This window comes from Crinia signifera, chromosome 5, assembly GCF_055691185.1.
Source record: "Crinia signifera chromosome 5, ASM5569118v1, whole genome shotgun sequence".
Classification (NCBI taxonomy): Eukaryota; Metazoa; Chordata; class Amphibia; order Anura; family Myobatrachidae; genus Crinia; species Crinia signifera.
This window is the reverse complement of record NC_139221.1, coordinates 262,735,952-262,756,070: the sequence shown is the minus strand read 5'-3', so window position 1 is coordinate 262,756,070 and position 20,119 is coordinate 262,735,952. Positions and strand designations below refer to the sequence as shown.

Genomic DNA, 20,119 nt, shown 5'->3' with positions numbered 1-20,119 from the left:
CAGGTAGGGAAAAGCCTTCCAAGTACCGTATTGGTGCCTTTTCCAAGAAGCAATCATCCAAGCCTGAGGATAAATCCTCAGCATGACTGGGTGCGGACTCCCCGTTCTGGGAGCAGTGTAGGGGGTCACCTCCTACGTTTTCAGGATGTCTGGTTCAGCTCCATCTAGGATCAGTGGATGAGGGCGGTAGTCTCTTGGGAATACAAGATGAACCTGCGAGGGGATCCTCCAACAGCTCTTGTGGGGGAGGTGTCTTCGCTTGCTCACAACGGGGTAATTATTCCAGTTCCTGCACAGGAACAAAGAACGGATTTTATTCACACTTGTTCCTGGTTCTCAAACCAGATGGGTCCTTCCGACCCATCTTGAATCTAAAATCCCTAAACAAACATCTGTGGGTGGATCACTTCAAGATGGAGTCTCTTCGATCAGTGCTGCTAAGCATGGAGTCGGGGGAATATTTAGCGGCGGTAGATATTCAGGATGCATATCTACACGTACTGATATTAAAGGAACATCAATCTTTGCTAAGGTTCCCTGTTCTGTTTGAGGACCAGAGATCCGAGGGCATGGGCAATGGACGCCATGACTGTGTTTTGGACATTCAGGCTGGCTTACATATTTCCACCCTTACCAATGCTGTTGTGAGTTCTCAAGAGGATTCGACTTCAAAGGTTGCAGGCGATTCTGGTGGCTACAGACTGGCCCAGGAGGTGCTGGTATTCGGATATTCTCAGGTTGTCCGTAGTGCCACCGTGGCGCCTGCCTCTTCGTCCAGACCTACTTCGTCAAGGCCCGTTCTTTCACCAGGACCTAGCTCCTGTAAATTTGACGGCATGGCTTTTGAAATCTCTTTATTAAAAAAAATAAGGGATTTTCAGATGCTAAAAGCTTTATACAGTCGATGCTAAAAGCTAGGAAAACTGTCTCTGTGGCAAATTACTATAGGGTGTAGAAGATCTACATCAGGTGGTGTGAGAGACAAAAGGTTCATACGTCTAGGTTCAAATTGGTTAGACTATTGGATTTTCTTCAGGACGGTTTTTCTGCAGGGTTGAGTCTTCAATCCTTGAAAGTGCAGACGTCTGCACTTTCCATATTCTTTCAGAAAAGGGTGGCTCTTTTTTGCCTGAGATTCAGTGTTTTCTTCAGGGTGTGGTGTGTATTCGACCACCTTATCCTGTATCCTTAGCCTGTAGCGCCATGGGATTTGTCACTGGTGCTTTCTGTGCTGAAGAAGTCTCTCTTTGAACCTTTGTGTTCAGCAGATTGAGTTGGGAGTGTTGTCCTGTAAGCCTCCTTTCTTAATTTTCCACGAGGATAGGGCTGTTCTACGTACAGTTCCAAAATTTTTGCCGAAGGTGATCTCTAATTTCTATTTAAATCAGGAGATTGTGCTTCCAGTGTTTTGCCCTCCTGAGGAGACCAGACACAGGGACAAACTGTTGCTTTTGGATGTGGTTAATGCTTTGCACATTTATTTGGACAGAGTGAAGTATTTTCACAAGACTGATACTTTACTGGTGCTATATGAAATACATAAGAGAGGGTGGCCGGCCTCTAAGCAGACTATCGCGAGATGGTTGAGGTCAGTCATTGCTTTTGCCTACACCAAGGTTGGTCGTCCAGTTCCGGCCAGGGTTAATGCCCATACCACGAGGTCTGTTGCCTCCTCTTGGGCTGTGCGTCACTGGGCTTAAGCAAAGCAGTTGTGCAAGGCTGCCACCTGGTCCTCTGTTCACACATTCACTAAGTTTTACAGGTTTCATGAGTTTGCGGCGGAGGACGCTTCATTTGGGTGGGCAGTTCTACGTGCTGCAGACCTTGAGCGTACCCTCCCAACAGACCAGCTCTTAAACATCCTATGGTTAAGCTGTGTGACAAGGATGGAAGCTAGAGAAGAGGGACTTTTTGTAAGAGCTTACCATTCAAATCCCTTTCTCTGAGTCCATCCTGGTAACACAGTGATCCCTCCCTTTACGCTCAGTAAGTGTTATACTGTTTCATGTTATTTAATTATATGAATAATTAAATTACATAATTTTTTAAACGGTAAGTTCTTACAAAAATCCCCCCCCCCCCTTTTTTTTAGCCTGTTGCATGCATGGATACATACATACATACATACATACATACATACATACATATGGAGCGCCTCCGATCCTCGCCGGCGCAGAGGCGCTCCATCTGACTGGCACATGCGTGCGTCTCAGTTTCAGGATGGCGCCGCAGCGGCGGCATCCTGCTAGTCTCCTCTTCAGGGAGACTGGCAGGGATAGGGGAGGTGGCGGAGCAAGCTCCTTAGCCACGGGGCGCGCACGAGTGTCCTGTGCGCATGCCCCCCTGGCGAGAGCCGGCCGCTGGCGGGGGCTGTCGATAGAATTTCCAGCCCCTGCTAAGATGGGGCCTGCTCCATCTGGATGGATGGATGGGTAGATAGATATCTATATCGTGACCGTCTGTCACCTACTAAGGCAGAGTCACGACTGTCAGGCTTGATACTTTTCTCAGCCGTCTCTGCTGAATCGATAGGCGGGATGTCCCATCTGCTGTGTGCCGAAAAGGGGACGTTGCTGCGAGATGCGGCCGGCAATCATCGAGCTGCGGCCAGGAGCTCGACAATTCCCGGCCGCGCTCAGCAGAACGTGCCCGACTGCTTGTAAAGTCGGACACGTTCTGCGGAGATCACTATTCAATTCTGTCAGGGAAGACTGCATTTAATAGGGCCCCGCCGCTATTTCCCCTGCTGGGAATAGCGGCGGGAGATTGAATACCCCCCTTAGTATCAACATAGCAGTAAACTAAATGTAACTGCAATAAACTTATCCTACGTTATAACTAATGGGTATTCTAGAAGTCAGAGTGTAATCCAATTGGAAAATAAATATGTCAAATTGAAGAATAAGGTTTTAAATAGTTAACGGTCTCCTCATGTTACCACCCCTAAGAAATTTACACGCAGTGGTAAAGAGGGGGGGGGGGAGTTGCCATGGATATAGGATCGACACTCCAAAAGTTAGTAAGGCTAACTGAAAGCCATAGGAAGCAGTGTACACCTATCAATCATTTGGCACCAATATGGAGCCATTATCTGTATCATTTCCATGTTGTGGTGTGTGACCCCTGTCATGAGACAGGCTGGGGTTATAATGTCCAAAGTTAAACTGGGAAAGTTAAGGGGCTTACACATGTAGCGATTCGCTGAGCGTTCTGAGCATTGCTAGATTGCTCAGTACACAGCTATGTGGAAATACAGTGCCAAATCTCCCGCAATTAGCTTTCTACAAAGAGCAGGTCAACCATCCAATCTGGGTATTTGAATATCCTTTAAAAGAGGATGGAGGAGGATTTAAGGAGAGGGAGATGGAGAGGGAATTAAAATGCGGCCATCACGATGCTCCGCCCACCATAAGTCGCTTTTGGTATTCTTGATTTAAAGCCCTCCCTTATATATTCATACACTTTATTGCCAATCCATGTTTTCTAAACCGTCTTCAAAGTGATCCACATATTATGTCGTTCTGCTGGTATAGGGCGTTATTCATGGTAAGTGAAGCAAAAAAGTAAGCAACTGCGCACAACCATGTGCAGCTAATGTAACATGCAGGGATTTAGGTTTGAGTGGTTTATATTTTTTCTGTGCAGGGTAAATACTAGATGCTTTTGCATGTAACCCATGAATACTGTACTAGAGCACTTCATTTTTCCACTGCAATTCTATAGCCACGTACGCACTTTGCAATATAATGAGCGGCATCGCTCATTTTAGACCTTCTGTGTGATAGAGCTCATTATAACGCTCAGTGTGTATGTCTCGACCAATGACGATACACGCTCCTGTTGGTTATTAATGACCCCTCCATTGTCTTTGCATGTACAGATGAGTGAGCATATCCTTAACGAGGGCTATACCATGCTCTCCGTCGTTGCTTGTCGCCCACTAGCATCGGCAAGCATGTATGCTCTTTCCGGCACCCCGTGGGGTGGTGGCTGCAGGAATTGAATATTTTTATCTCTGCACGTGTTGCATGTGTCCCACCCTGGTGCAAGATGGTTTTTCCCAGTTGCTGTTTGCTTTTCTTACGTGTGAGTTTCAGTTTCTTTCCCCTCTCTTCATACTCTGTGTCATAAATAATTCATAGCACTGCACACCTGACAACCTTCTTACTGTATTAAACTGACACCTGCTTTAAACTGTTTTCTAGGCTGGTGATGTAGCCCATCTCAAAAATAGGTCCTAGGAATTTTATTGCAGTTCTCCACCTGCTGATTAGGGCCATCTGCCCCATAAGTCTGGAACATTGTGGATGTATTCCAACAGACCTAATTAGTACGTAAAGATCTCTTTCTTTGAGCGTTTTGGTGGCAGACAGCAATGTTCCTTTTCAGTCGAGGCAGAAAGGAACTCCCTGCTGAGCTTTTGAAGGGTATGAGCATTCTTGTTACTTTAGGCCGTGACTTCCACACAGTTACTTTACTTGGCATAAAAGTGTGAAGGCATTGCCATCCTTTCCCCACAATAAAATGTTTTCCAGGACTCTCTTTTTACAAGTGCATACCTATTTTATGATGGAGTGCCCAGGCATTAACAAAAGGAAAGGGCGCTATTTTTTTTTTTTTTGTTTGCATGCTCTAAGGACTTAAAACAATAAAATGCCCTGTTATGTTATCTACGGCATCAACTTCATTAGTGGACATCTTACAGATGCAAACATGCTTTTCATTTTGTTCTAAACTGTATAAATAAAGTTGTTCATTTTTGTATTTGTTTGCGAGTATTTTGTTTATCTTCATTGTTTGGTATTGTTTTAGTCCATTCTACATGAGGTTTATGTTCCGTTAATGCATAAAATAAACTTTGAAGACACTTGGCAGGGTGTAGGACAGGAATATAATATAATATGAGTGCTGCTATTTGTATATAGTAGGTATCATTTCTGGCTACAAATATATAAGCTATGCTAGCAGTTGTTCAACAGCGGTTACATATTATAGTATATGACCGGGGTGGCTGTAGTAGTAGTAGTCGCCTTGGAAGGTTATCTCAAGATGTCCTTCAGGCTGCTCGCTTGTGAATTAGTCACAATGGATTGGTAATAACGTATAAGTAAATACATTGGGGCTGTTTGCTAAGTAGTTATAAATTAATCTAAAGGAAAACTGGAACATCAAAATATTATATTACTGTGCAACTGTTCATGTTTTCAAGAGGTGTTTGGCTCTGTGTCAGCAGTATATATGCCTGTTTATGCAATGCATTTGCACTAGCCCTCTAGCCTCCTTACATGGGTATATGAGTGTTTCTGCATGAGCTGCATTTGTGTCCTCTCCCCTACTGTAGTCTTCGTATGTCAGACCGCTCCTTCCATTTGCCACCTCTTCATTCAGAAGGAGTTGAAGTGCCAGATGCACAGAGGTCTGCGCTGTGCTTTAGGAGCATATGCAAAGATCTGCCAGTTACACTATGGAAACCAGTACAGTACTTGCCCTGTATCAGCCTTATGTTTTATACCACATACATTCACTCACTCACTTAAAAACACACACACACACTTCTCTATCCTGCCGAACGTCTTTTTCGCGATAAGTGTGGCAGGGCAATTGTGTCTATGACCAGTACGGGTGCATCCAAGTATGCATGACCATAATAAGACATGGGCAGCAACTATGTCGCAGCTAGGCCGATGTGATGCACCCGTGCCTCAGCGCAGCATGTGTGCTTGTGCGGACATCCCCACCTTTTATATAGATAGTTGCTGTATCGCTGTTCTAAGTCTATTACTAGTAAAACCTTTCTTCCATCTGAAGACTATTGACTATGGTGCGTGGTCCAGTAAGCTTTTACCTAAGCCGGAATGTATTTTTGAGTTATGTTTAACAGGTCAGAAAGTAACTGTTTTTAGTTTTACCATTATCTTATTCGTTTCTTTTGTGAATTGACACAGAATGCACTTTCAGATGTCAATGTATTGTTCTTATTTTTAGATCATGGATTCGCCATCCGATGTTGCAGACAAGGCTGACAGAATTATTACCATGTTGCCATCAAGCTTGAATGCAATAGATGTCTACACAGGAGCAAATGGAATTTTGAAGTAGGTTTCCTATAGCTTATTTGACTAACCGGTTTTGCATGTGTGTAGTAGTGATCATTACTCAGTCATTAGCTGTGTACCATTCAAATAAGAACACCTACACAATGCAAATTGAAGATGCTTGTTATTCGGTGTCAATGCTCATTTCCATATTATGCTTAGGTTTACACACAATCAATTAGACTTATCATAGGTCACTTGCACGAATACGCTTATTCTCCGCAGCAAGCTATTCTTGGCAAACTGGACCACTTAAACCTTTAACACAATAGTTTAGTCATCCAATTTTATTCGCACATGTTTCTTCATCTTTAATGAACATTGTTATCCAACATTCACAGTTTCTGAGGTATATTATTAGCTGTGATCACCTTTACAGTTAATGTGGAATGTGTTATCGCACCTATAGCTCGAAATAAAAGCAGCTTACAGATGTAGCGCCTCTCAACCAGCTCAGGGAATCGCCAGATGGGGTAGATGCGTTCCATCTGACTGGGACGCGCCAGCTTAGCGCACGCTCGCGCGTCCCCTTTACACGGCAGCAAGGAGTGGATTCCCTGCCCGTCTCTGCTTCAGGGAGTCAGGCAGGGTTAGTGGGGGGTGCGAGCAGCAGGGAGGGCATCGGTGGACTCTGTCACTGTTCGCCATCCGCCAGAAGGGGGTGAGCACGCACGAGACACTCGTGCGCGCTCACCCTCTTCTGGCGGATGGCAAACAGTGGCGATTGGCGATAGAATCACCAGGAGCAGCTTTAATGAGAGCTGCTCCATCTGTATCATGGATTTGCACGCTCTTGTTTTTCGACCTTTCAGAAAATTGTTAAAACAGGTGACTTGCAATGGGATAACCAGTGAAAATAAGGAAATTAGCCAGTACCTCCAAAAATGGGAATTATTGCTGCCTCCATGGCTGCAAAGCTGGACAGCGAATGAATAAAAGGAGAGAGTTCAGCTCTTTGTTTCTCTTCTGTTTAGCTGGCGAAGATCAAGGAGCAAAATACTCTGAGGAGGGTATTCAGTTTTTTATTTTTTGCTCCTGATCTTGTCTAAAGTGATGGGGCGGTATTCAATTGTTTATGCCAGCGGGCGCGCGTTACTAGGCATCCATTACTTATTGCTTATGTCACAGTGCACCAGGTTTAGACAGTTAACAACTAAACCTGTGCATAGTACTTTATGCAGGACTTGCAGATTTCGGCTTGCCACCTCTGGAGGGTTTGAGCAGAAATAGTGGGCGCCCATGGTAATTGCATCCATCAACACAATTGAATAGCTCCCAACCGTAGCTCCAGGCATTGCAAAACAATTGAATGCTTCTGAGGGCTCCCTAAGAATGGCCACCGAACCCGTGCACCAGACTGGCAGTGTCCGTGTAAATGATTCCATTATAAAGATGACAAGGAACAAGAGGGATACAAATTGCTGGATACCATTACATAAGAGAGGAAAGGGACTGTTATGGGACACACACATAATTAAATTAAAACTTAACTTTTATTTAAAGTATCATTAAATTCCCTTATATACTTTGGGAAATAACAGTGAATAAATAGGGGTTAAGGGCCTTATTCTGGTTCACTCTGAGGCAAATTCCTTCTCAAATGGATAAAACCATATGCACTGCAGGGGGGGGGTGCAGATGTAACATGTTCATAGAGAATTAGATTTGGGTGAGTTATTTTGTTTCTGTGCAGGTTAAATACTGACTGCTTTATTTGTACACTGCAATATAGATCTCACTTTGAAGTAAACACTCCATCCATATCTAATTCTCTCTGCACATGTTACATCTGCCCCACCTGCAGGGCATATGGTTTTGTCCATTTGAGAAGGAATTTGCCTCTGAGAGTGAACCAGAATAAGGCTCTAAATCACAGACAAACATAAACACACACATATTGTGCTCATATAGTATAAAATAATGTATTAAAACTACACATGTCCAGTTGAAGATGTCTTGCCAGTATAGCATATAATTACTGAAATAAAGGGGCAGTGTCAATCTCATCACTTTATTGGTTTAGGTTCATGGGGTTCTGGGAGGATATTACCTTCAATTGTAGGGTTAGGATAATTTCAGTTTAATTGCACAGATATGTATTATGTATATAGGATACTCGGAGGTACATGGATTTTTTTACTGAATCTGTGTCTCCTCCTATAGATCCAATAATTATGGCCTCTACGTTTTCTATAATAGGAAAAATAGATCTTTAGTGTGCAGATGTGCTCCAAGCTCCTTGGTGGGGCAACAAGTCTTACGGGATACCATTACAGCAATGACCTGTTTCTAAAAAGACCACAGGGCCGTTTCTAGACAATTTAGCTCCCAGGGCGGAAAAAAAAAATGCGCCCCCCCCCCCCCCCCCAAATACATAACATGGCATAGAAGAAATTGAGCGCGCCGGAGGCGCGCGTCGAAATAGGGGTGTGGCTTAATTTAAAGGGGTGTGGCTTAATATAAGGGCGTGGCCTAGCCGGAAAACAATTACCTTACGTCACACTTTTGCGACCTGCATGACCAGACATTGGTTACCGCAGGAGTTGTCATTGTCCTCCTGCACTTTTTTATGCCACACAGTGACATAAAAAACATAAAGGCCCACACAATGACCTAGTACGCCTCACGGATCAAGGCCAAACAATGACAGGCAACTTGAATCATTATACACTTTTTATCCGTGATTCCAATTACACATGACGCCGCACACCGTGATGACAATTACACATTACGTCGCACACTGTGATGACAATTACATATTACGCTGCACACCGTGATAAAAATGACACATTTTTGTTTCACACCGTGATGCCCATTACACCCCACACTGGGATGGCAATTACGCAATACTCCCCACACCGTAATGCCCATTACACATTATGCCCCACGAGCCGCTGCCGCACAACTGATGCCATTTACTAATATGCCCCCACAGTGCCAGATATGCCCCCACAGTGCCACACATATATGCACCCACAGTGACACACATATGCCCCCACAGTGCCAAATATGCCCCCACAGATATGTCCCCACAGATATGCCCCCACAGTGCCAAATATGTCCCCACAGTGCCACACATATGCCCCCACAGTGCTGGATATGCCCCCCACAGCGCCACACATATATGCCCCCACAGTGACAGCTATTCCCTCAAAGGCCACACATATGCCCCCACAGCGCCCCACAGAGACAGCTATGCCCCAACAGTGCCAAATATGCCCCACAGTGCCACAGATATATGCCCCCACAGTGCCACAGATATATTCCCCCACATTGACAGCTATTCCCACACAGTGCCACACATATGCCCCCACAGCGCCACACATATATGCCCCCAGTGACAGCTATGCCCCAACAGTGCCAAATATGCCCCACAGTGCCACAGATATATGCCCCCACAGTGCCAAATATGCCCCCACAGTGCCACAGATATATGCCCCCACTTTGCCACAGATATATGCCCCCACAGGGCCAAATATGCCCCCACAGTGCCACAGATATATGCCCCCACAGTGCCAAATATGCCCCCCACAGTGCCACAGATATATGCCCCCACAGTGCCACAGATATATTCCCCCACAGTGCCAATATGCCCCACAGTGCAGGAAGCAGCATACAGTAACTCACTGTTGTCATCGCCTCTGCTCTGCTGCTGCCTCTTCTTCATCTTCCTTGGGGAGGGGAGGGGAGGGGAGCGGAGCGCATCGCATGTCTCTCCTTCCCCTTCACTGAGCTGTCAGCCATTCATACATCGCGGGCTGTCTCCTGATTGGCTGACAGCCCAGTGACACAGTGAGAGAGGGGAAGGAGATACGCACGATGCGCTCCCTCCCCTCCCCTGGGAAATCAATCAGCGGCGCCGGCGGTGGACGAGCCGGCGCCGAAGAGGGGGAGGAAGCCGGGGGAGGAAGGGAGGCAGCGCTGGGGGGAGCTGCTGCCGGGCGCCCCGGCTGTTTATTAGAGGCGGACAAGCCGTGCGGCGCCCCGGGCTGCTGCACGGCTTGTCCGCCTCTAGAAACGGCCCTGAAAGACCACTTGTGCTTGTCAGTCTCTCTGACAAAGGGTTGTTCAGTAATTGAACTCATGAGCCACTGCTGGGAGGCCAGGATGCTAACCACTGTGCAAAACCCAACGTCCTTGTAATTTAAACCCAGTGTCCTTGTAATTTTTATGGGAAAAAAAATACACATTTGGTATTTGTTCACTTTATTGCAGTCCTTTTTGTGTATCTTGGTTATGTTTTATTTGTGCATGATGCGCATGCGCAAACCCAGACCACCGGGGATGGGGGCAGAATTCGGACCTGAGCGGTCAGGTCTGAATCGGACCCTGATTATGTGACTAATACGATAACTCTGATCTGTTGAGGCGTCCCTTTTTTTTTTTTTGCTAGCTGGCATTGGGGATAACTTGTCTTCCAGAGGAACCTCTACCAACTCCTCTGGTGTAGTGATGGCTGCGGCAGTATCAGTGAATAAATTAGTTGTCTAGTGCATGAGGCCAAAGCTATGACTGGTGCTAGGCTGGTCAAGGCCCCCCTGCAAACTATACATTTGTTCCCTTCAATATCCTATTCTGGGACAGCACGCACAGAAGGCATGTGTTGCAAAAAAAATGGTGTTGTCTCCCAAGGAAGTCTCGTGGTCACACAACAGTACCCCCAGTTCAATGCCACACAGTAGCACAATCTTATTCACATTATTCTGCAAATTGTGCCCCTGACTCATATTTAACCATGCAGTAGTATCCTTTATACACATTACACCACACAGTAGTGCTCTTATACCGTTTATGCGTTTATAACTCCTGCCATCTAGTGGAAACATGGTCCCCCAGTAAGTGCCGATGAGCTGCACTTTACGCTATTGATGCCGCAGCCTCTAATACAGTTTGATGGGCTCAGTGGCAGCAACTTTGTACAGCAGCAGTGTAGCAGAGTGTGGACAGTGCCTCTCTAACCTGCTGGCTCCCTGCTTTTCGTACTGTGCTGAGTGTGTTGTGACAGCCCTTGCTGTAGCATTAATGGTATCCTAGTACCTAGGGCTTAAGAAAACAGGGGTTCAATGTGCATCGCCCTCTCTGCGGCACTAACACACTGCGCAAGTATCCAATAACGTGGTGATTGCCATCTTCTCGGATACAAATCTTTACTGTGCAAGTGCGTATGCACGAATCATCGGGAAAATGGCCACAGAGCCATTTTCCAAAGGATTTCTCTGGCATCAGCAATGCCGATGCAGGACTCCAGAGAGGTAAGTCATTAAATATGGGTGCAGAGTGTGCTATGTGGGGCCCCCTGGACACGAGCAAATATAGACTTCACCGATTATAGAAACTATAACTACATCATTGTGTACACACACACACAAATCGGGGGTTATTCTGGTTCACTCGGAAAGGCACAATCACTCTCTAATGGACAAAACCCTGTGCACTGCAGGTGGGGCTGATGTAACATGTGCAGAGAGCTAGATTTGGGTGTTTTATTGTTTCTGTGCAGGGTAAATACTGGCTGCTTTATTTTTACACTGCAATCTAGATATCAGTTTGAAGTTCACCCCCCACCCAAACACATCAGCCCCAACTACAGTACATATGTTTTTGTCCATTAGAGAATAATTGTGCCTTTCCGAGTGAATCAAAATAACCCCCATCATGTATAACTAACTTTCTCACGCTTTACATTTGTGTTTGGAAAATCACTTTTAAATATGCTACTTTCATTTTACAGAAAAGTAAAGAAGGGTTCTCTACTGATTGACTCAAGCACAATTGACCCAGCTGTGTCTAAAGAATTGGCAAAAGCTGTTGAAAAAATGGGAGCTGTGTTCATGGATGTGCCTGTCTCTGGTGGTAAGTGTTTATCTCACAGTTATTTAGGATATCTGTATTCTTCAATATTTTCTTGTTGTGACTAAAACTGTTAAATAAAGGAAAAACCGGTTGTGTGGAATAGTGTGTATGCAAGGGAGGATATTTCTCATGAGGATTAATGAATCTCTAGTAACAGAAAATCCTCAGCTTTCATGCAGAGATGGGTTTGACAACAGAGTCCTGCATCAATTCGACAGGAGCTGACCATCATTACTTGGTACCTTTGGGATCCTCTAATGGGGTGTACAGATGCTTTGATCCCTGCGGCCATCGATACCGACTCAATATTGATGGCCCTTGGGACCCGGCAGCTTGCCGGTATCGAACAGGAGGAAGGGGTGCGGGGGAGGGATTCTGCATAGAGCCGCATTACACTGCCTTTGATCTTCCAGATCGAAGCAGAAATAGACTTGCCAGGCAGGTCTATTTCTGATTTCGATCCCGATGCCGCAAGGCCACGCATTGGGACGAAATCTACATCGATGGCAGTTAACAAGGTTTGATTAAGGGTCATTGCAATTTGGGTGTATTTAGACGACCTCCTCATTGCGGCTCAGTCAAGAGAGGAGGTTTCAAAAGCGACAGATTTTGCGCTTCAGTTCCTTCAAAACCATGGGTGGTTAATAAATCTAAAGAGTCACTTGATTCCATCCCAGAATATTCTCTTTGTAGGTATGGGGATATCTGCAATAAATTTCAAAATCACCCTTGCAGAAGAAAGTTGTTGCAAGATCCAGGAGTTAGTGGACATTGTTCAGAGGAAGGAAAAAGTTCAACTAGTCCTGGCACTGAGGCTTTTGGGCATGATGGTGTCTACCATCGGAATTATCCCTTGGGCAAGATGGAGAATGATGGAGATCCACTAGGATCTGCTAAAGCGTTCCAGACAAGGATCGCCATTAAACTATTGACAAAACAGTCCCTATCCAGGTGGGGAGACTATCCGCTCTTTGTAAGAAATTCATAATTGGCAAAACTGCAACTCAGAGTTCTTACAACAGATACAAGCATGTACGGCTGGGGAGCTCATTTGTTGTAAAGGAGTTGTCCCCTCAGGAGATAAAACTTTCTTCAAATATAAAGAAAACAAGAGCTGTCTGGCATATGCCATTTTTGGAAAGATATTGTTGGAAGTCCTCTGAAAATCTTCTCAGACAATATGTCAGTAGTGGCATATATCAATCGACAAGGTGGAACCAAAAGTTCAGCCATCATGAGGGAAGTGAAGAGCATTGTTGACTGGGCAGAAAGTCATCTGAAATCTCGGCATTGTATGATCCGGGGAAATACAATGTTGTTGTATACTATTTAAGCAGGAACATGGTATGTCCGGGCTTCCCGAGAAAGACTTGATGGCAACGGCCAGGAATGCGAAGCTGAAGCTCTTCTCCCATTACAATAAAGTGGGCGCTTGTGGCACAGATGCTTTTTCCCAGAAGTGGAGTTTCAGCATGGCTTATGGTTTTTCCTCCTTTCTCCCTAATTTCCAAGTTGTTGAAAAATATTCTGGAAGACCAGGCGCAAGTGGTCATAGTGCTACCCTTTTGGCCAAAAAGGTTGTGGTTCCCGACAATGTTGAGAATGGTGGTCAGGGAGCCCCTTAAGCTACTGATAGTTCCGCATTTGTTGTGCAGGGACCTCTACATGATCAGAATCCCCAGAATCTGTCTTTAATGGTATGGAAATTGAATGGGGGATCTTAAGAGAGACTAAGATCTCTCCTCTCCTGTGATTGACCTTCTTATGCAAGCAAGGAAAAGAGTTTCATCTGTTATATATTATAGGATTTGGAAAATATTTATTGACTCGTCCAGAGCAAAATATGATCTGTTTAAGGCAGATATTCCTCAAGTTCTGCAGTTTTTGTTGGAAGGCTTGGCTAAACGATTAGCAGTATCCACCTTGAAAGTACAGATGGCTGCTTTGAGTTTTCTGTTCGAAAAGAAGCTGTCAGAAGACAAATTAATCGCCAGGTTTTGTCAAGCCATAAGGAGTCTCAGGCCTAGAATTAAATCGATTGTCCTTCAATGGGACCTAAATTTAGTGCCCAATGCACTTATGCTTCCTCCATTTGAGACACTGGATAGGGCGAAGATCAGGTTTTTTACATGGAAAGTGGTTTCCCTCACGGCAATAACTTCAGCAAGGTGTGTTGGAGAGTTTCAAGCCCTGTGGGCTCGGGAACCATATGTGAAGATTTTCCAGACAAGATTGTTTTGAGAACAAATCCTTCTTTTCTGCCTAAAGTGGTAACATCATTCCACATTAATCAAGAAATTGTTCTACCCTCTTTTTTTTTTTACTCTAAACCACAGAATAAAAAGGAGGAGAATTTTTATACATTAGATTTTGTGTGAGATATCTCCATCTATTTGTTATTCCTGTAGGGGCCAGGAAAGGTTTTTCTCCTACGAAACAAACCATTTCAAGATGGCTGAAAGAGACAATTACTTTTGCCTACAAGAAGGTTGGACGTGAGGCTCCAAGAGTGATTAAGGCACACTTGGCCAGAGCAATGTCTGTTTCGTGAGCTAATAAAGCCAAATTGTCGGTGAGCGACATATGTGTGGCAGCCACATGGTCATTGGTGTGTACATTCTCCAAACATTACGCACTGGATGTGGTGAAAGAGTCCTTTGGTAGTCTGGTCATGAGCCAGGCTATGGCTAGGAGGGTATTGTATTGCCCTCCCTGTTTCTAGCTTTGTTGTATACCATTGTGAAGGGCGGCCATGAAGTAGGAAGAATAAAACAGCGGATTATATTTACGTTAATTCCATTTCTTTGGAATACTTCATGGCAGCCCATAATTTCCCTCCTTGTTGTTGTTTTTGGTTCTTATTTTAGGATCCTGGGAGGAGACAGTCAAAATACTGGGATATGTGGGGAGGAGCAGGCTTCTATGCAGAGGTGGGCGGATCCTAAGAGAAATTGCCTGTCTATTGTAAGGGACTTAACCCCAATGTGAATGGCTGCCATGAAGTATTCCGAAGAAATGGAATTATCGTAAATATAATCTGCAGTTTTTTCAAAGGTGGTCTGTTGTTGCCAGTGGATCTGTATTTATACTGTGTCCAATATGGCTGCTGACCAGTTGCAGCTGTGAAGCCACATGGTTGATAACTTTTATTTTAATTGAAAACTACTTTAAAAATATTAATGTCCCATGGTAAATAAAAGAATAAGCATTGTTATAATGGAGACAGACTAATAAAATAATTGCAAACACATATACATATAACCACCTTCATAGCTTGTGTGGTCACGTGACCATTCTAGTTTGTCATGTGACCAGTATGTTTACTTATTAGATCGTGGGATTAGGACCTTATATATAATATTCAAGGTCAGTTTTGTAGAGTACTGTGAGGCTTTATTCATAAGGTTCTTACCCTCATGTTAGATCTCTAATAATTCTCTAGATCGCCGGATTGCTTCTTTTCAACTTGCGTGTAGTACCCGTATACTTCTGCAATCACGTGTCCGCTATGACGTGGCGGTCACGTGATCACGGTGACGTAACTCCGGACATTCCCATGTAGGAGTATTCTTGCGGTCATGTCACTGCGATGATGCAGAAGCCATATGACCGCAATAGCAACACCTCCTACTCCGTCTGGGGAGAATATTCCTGCGGTCACATGATCACAATGACAAGCCGGCCACATGACCAAATCTTTGGTATTTAGTGCCTGCATAGGAATTTTCATGCACAGGTGTGTTGATAAGGAGAATTATCTTAAGGGCAAAGAATTATTATTATTTTTTTTAATAATATATAATGGGTCCATCACACGCTCTAGACATATATTCTAAAGCTAGAATTTTGTTATGCAAACTCTTTCTATTGTTTTTAAACAAGTTAGAGTACAGCTTGGAGGACATTTATATCTTTAGATAGTCCTAAGTTATGGGCAAAATGCCCTTAGTAGTTATGGAGAATACGGACTATTACTGTTATTGGGCAGTACGGACAGTGTAATGGTTAGCATTACTGGCTCACAGCACTGAAGTCATGGGTTCAATTCCCACCATGGCCCTAACTATATCAAAGAATAATAGAAAATATAAATTATATTTGTGTTTACATGTATTATCTGTTTATAGTGAGGTTTTAAAAGGGGTAAATATCATCATAGAAAGCAACAAAAGACCTATAAACTATTGAAATCTATATCACAGTCTTCATAGTTGTATTGTATTCTCATTTATTAAACATTAAGAGAAGATAGTGTCTTTAAGAGATGGGTATAATTAGAGTTTAATATTATGTTCTTTTTACTACAGAGCACACGGAAGGGGAGAGAAAAAAGTGGAACTTATCATAGTAGTTCCACAATTTTCTAGTCCCATCTTTATATTTAGGATATATATTTCCAGAGGGAAAGGCCCTAATTTCAACATATTATTTTGGTTGTTGGCTTAGTTTATTCTCAGACTAAGAGCAGGCAATGGAGAGAACGTTCACATATTTTGTCTTAATCAATGTTGGAATGAAGGAATGTTGGTTAGATGGGCTCCAGCCCAGGAACTCATTGCACCCAATACGCCTACAGCAAGTGAGAATCTACAATAGTGAGTGTATGAGTTTGAGGGTTCTGTCAACCTATCCACAGGTCATTCTAGGAACGGGACTTTGTGCCTACCAATTCAACACCATTGCGAGAGACTGCTATACATCTTCATTACCATTCATGCCTAATAAATGTGCCACCAACTTTTATGCCTTCTAATGATGTTTTTAAAATTTTGATCACATTTTATTTTATTGTCTTATTAATGAAATATATGACATTTATTTTACCATCCCGTGGTATTTAATCTCTCCTCAAATCAGCACTGTGTAACTCTATTGTTTTTCAGGTACTTATGTATTATCTGGGCTCCCATGTTAAATGCACCCAATTTTTTCCATACCAACTACGCATGAAGTTGATTTTATATAGTGTGGCGAGCGCAGCGAGCCACCGTGCCCGAAGCGTGGCGAGCAGACGCAGTCTCATAAGAAAAACGGGAGCCCAGATATTACAGAAGTACCGTTTTTCATTATACCTTTTAGTGGGAGTAACACCCCCACTTCACATAGCAGCTTGGAAGGTTACCAGGTTATATTATCGCCTGTGTTCCCTCAGGTGAAATTTGTTGGTCTACTGTACTTATCGTATCCTGTCGCTATAGTAGACGGATGAAGGTAATGAAAGTCTCTCTACCCAAAGCAGGGAAGTCTGCACAGCATGCAGACTTGTAGTAGTGGGTCTGTGAGGGTAATGGCGGCTCTAGCTCTGCAGGGCCATACAGGGAACAAACACTGGCAGTGACCACAGATCTATCTCTATCCAGGTATCGATGCTGGGGCAGGGGATGAGCTACGGGTCTCCTCTATATATACACACACACACACACGCCGAGCGTGGTCTCCATCTCCCTATATAGGCACACAGTGCGGGACACTTCTCTCTCGGTCTCTGACAGGAGACACGCAAACACTTTATACCGTGCCTTACAGGATAATGCGTGGACCATTTGAAAGGGAGCGCTATCATTGGCTAATCGCGCTGTCACTCAAAATGTGACATAGCGCAGGCATGCTCCGGTGGGCCACCCTCTACCTTATGGGCAGAGTTAAGGGACAAACAGCTTGCGGGCTGTAGAGACAGGTGCAGGGCGCACCTCAATAACAAAAACAAGGTTACAAAACAAAGACCTAAAGAAACGGTGAACAGCAACAAGGAGGGTTCAAGGAAGTAATGAGGGGGTTTAATACTTGGTGCAATTTATAGCAAATAACATAGTCTCTCTAGGGATCTGCGGTCTTGCTGCGGGCCCCATGGAGACTGCTTGTCTGTTGGTAGGGGGTGCAGACATCTCTTTGGCCCACACATACTGCAAGATGCAGCAGCTGTTAATGGCATCCCAGCTTGGTGGGGTGGAGGGTGTTTGGCAGCGGCTGCCATTGGTGCACAGTCTGGCGATTTGCTCCTGACCAGTGATGACCCCGGCCAGCTTCCTGGCAATTTTCAGCTCTGGCTGGGTGTTGTCGGTGGAGCTGCAAGATCCAGGCATGGAGGGCCCTGGCATGGCCCCCATGTAGCTATAGTTAAAGAGCCTCTGCTGGTGGTGGAAAAATCCACGTTTCTCTGGGCTGTTCGGACACCCTTCCAGGGAGGTAGCAGCTGGCTGAGCTGGTACTCAAGCAGGTGGCCACTGCAATCAGTGTTGTGATAAGCTTCGGGACTTTGGTGCTGGGACCAAGGCACTTAGCGCGCAATGCCTGCAGACCCGGTGGCAGAGGGACCTCAGTGGAATGCAGGGTAAGTATGCAGTGGATGAGAGCTCCTTAAGCATGCAAACAACCCTGGCCCCCACTGGATATTCACTAAGGAAATGACATTATGAAATTATTGGAGATACACTTTACCCCTTTACCATATTCCATGATATGCATGTATGTACAGAAATAGACGCTCTCATTGATGCTGCGAATGACTGCTGGCTGGTTCCTCTTTGTTGTGCCATCGCCGCTCAATGTGTTTATATGAGTCGCAGGAGCGATGTGGCGATGGGATTGCCATGTATGTCTCTTGGTGAATGGCGCAGCAACAATGAGCGTGGCTACATCTGTATGTCCGACAAAATACAATTAATTTCGAAGAGTCAGTATTAACATAACTGTAGTGCCACCATTCTGGCTTTAATATCACTTCCATAGGCTACCGTGTTGGAACTATTATGCTTCTCTAGTTGAGTATGTGCTGAATGATTGACGGTTGGCAAGGGTGTTTTTTATACAAATACTATATGATGATGATTGATCCATAACTGGGGCAGAGCCAGCATTATCTTGGCTTCCCATTGGTTGCATTCTCACATGCACCTGTCTCTTATGGCGTATGCGTCATAGTGCAGACATAACTTAGGTCAACAGGCATTAGATTGATCACTTTAGGTCGACAATCACAAGGTTGACATGGGGTTTTCATGGTTTTTGTCTGTTGACTAAAGTCGACATGGACACCATATACCGTAAGTATACCATGTTCGCTTGCCATGCTTTGGGCATGGTGATTTGCTACACTCGGCACACTATTATATTCTCACACTATGCCCACTATTATATTCTCACTTTATGCCCACTATAATATTCACACTCTATGCCCATATGATGGTTATCTTCCAATACACATCTTCCCTGTGCAATTTATTTATTATCAGATCTATAAATTATTTGTATACCCTTTTGTCCTTTTCATATTGTGCTGGTTTTATTGGAGTTATTTGTTATGATAATCAACTGAAAGTGTTAGGAAATAGTCTGTACAGTAATACCCCTTTCACATTGCAAATGTCGCGTCGCAACCCGGAATTTGCACATGGGTCTGTTCCAGGAGTAACCCGGCATTTGCAATGTGAAGCTCCCTGCAGTGACACAGCAATAAGCTGCGTCGCTGATATCATCGGGGTGGGAGGGGGAGGAGGAGGCAGCGCTTGGAGCTGATGCTGCCTCCTCCCTACAGTATGAACAGGACCTGGGTAGCCCGACCATGGTTAACCTGCTAAATCTGCCCAGCAAAGGCAGATTTTTTTTTTTTTGCTTTATTCTTGGCTGACCCTTTTAATTAAATGGAGGTAATCATTGCCCATATGTGACCCAAAGAGATAATGATGAGTTTACATTTCTTCCTATGCCACTAAGTGATGGAAAACACAAAAAGCAGTAAATACTCGTGACCAGAATCATTAAACTGAAAAGCTGGGATTTCTCCTGGACTTGACTTGAAGCTGTTTGTTTATCAGCTGGCGCCTAGTCTGGAGCTGAGAGCTGGAGATCTCTATCTGCTTCAGAACTTTGGAGAATTTCGCAAGGCACTTTCATTTTAACTTTAAGGTAACTTGAGTTTATAGCTCTGGCTTTAAAGATTACTAATGATTTACTCATTTCCTTGCCATTTAACCGAAGTGGACTTTTTTTTCCCAGGAAGGGATCTGTGTTTATTTAGGGCTTTTGTCTGCGGAGGGATTAAAAGGCGGCCCACCTACATCGTGAACTTGATGGCTATAAAAACTCACCAAAACACACCATAAAAACATTCTTACCATGGCATTAATTATACAGCGTTGAGCTGCTAAGAACCATTTTTTATTCATAGATTG

The 20,119-nt window shown here is 44.3% G+C and overlaps 1 protein-coding gene across 1 annotated transcript in view; it reads left to right on the top strand.

Annotated features, from left to right (window-relative positions):
- Positions 1–20,119, top strand: part of HIBADH (3-hydroxyisobutyrate dehydrogenase) — a 142,347-nt gene that overhangs the window by 26,154 nt on the left and 96,074 nt on the right. Inside the window, exons 3-4 of the mRNA XM_083188943.1 lie at positions 5,986–6,095; positions 11,827–11,948. Of these exons, the coding sequence (XP_083045069.1) occupies positions 5,986–6,095; positions 11,827–11,948 (232 nt within the window). The remainder of the gene's footprint in view (positions 1–5,985; positions 6,096–11,826; positions 11,949–20,119) is intronic.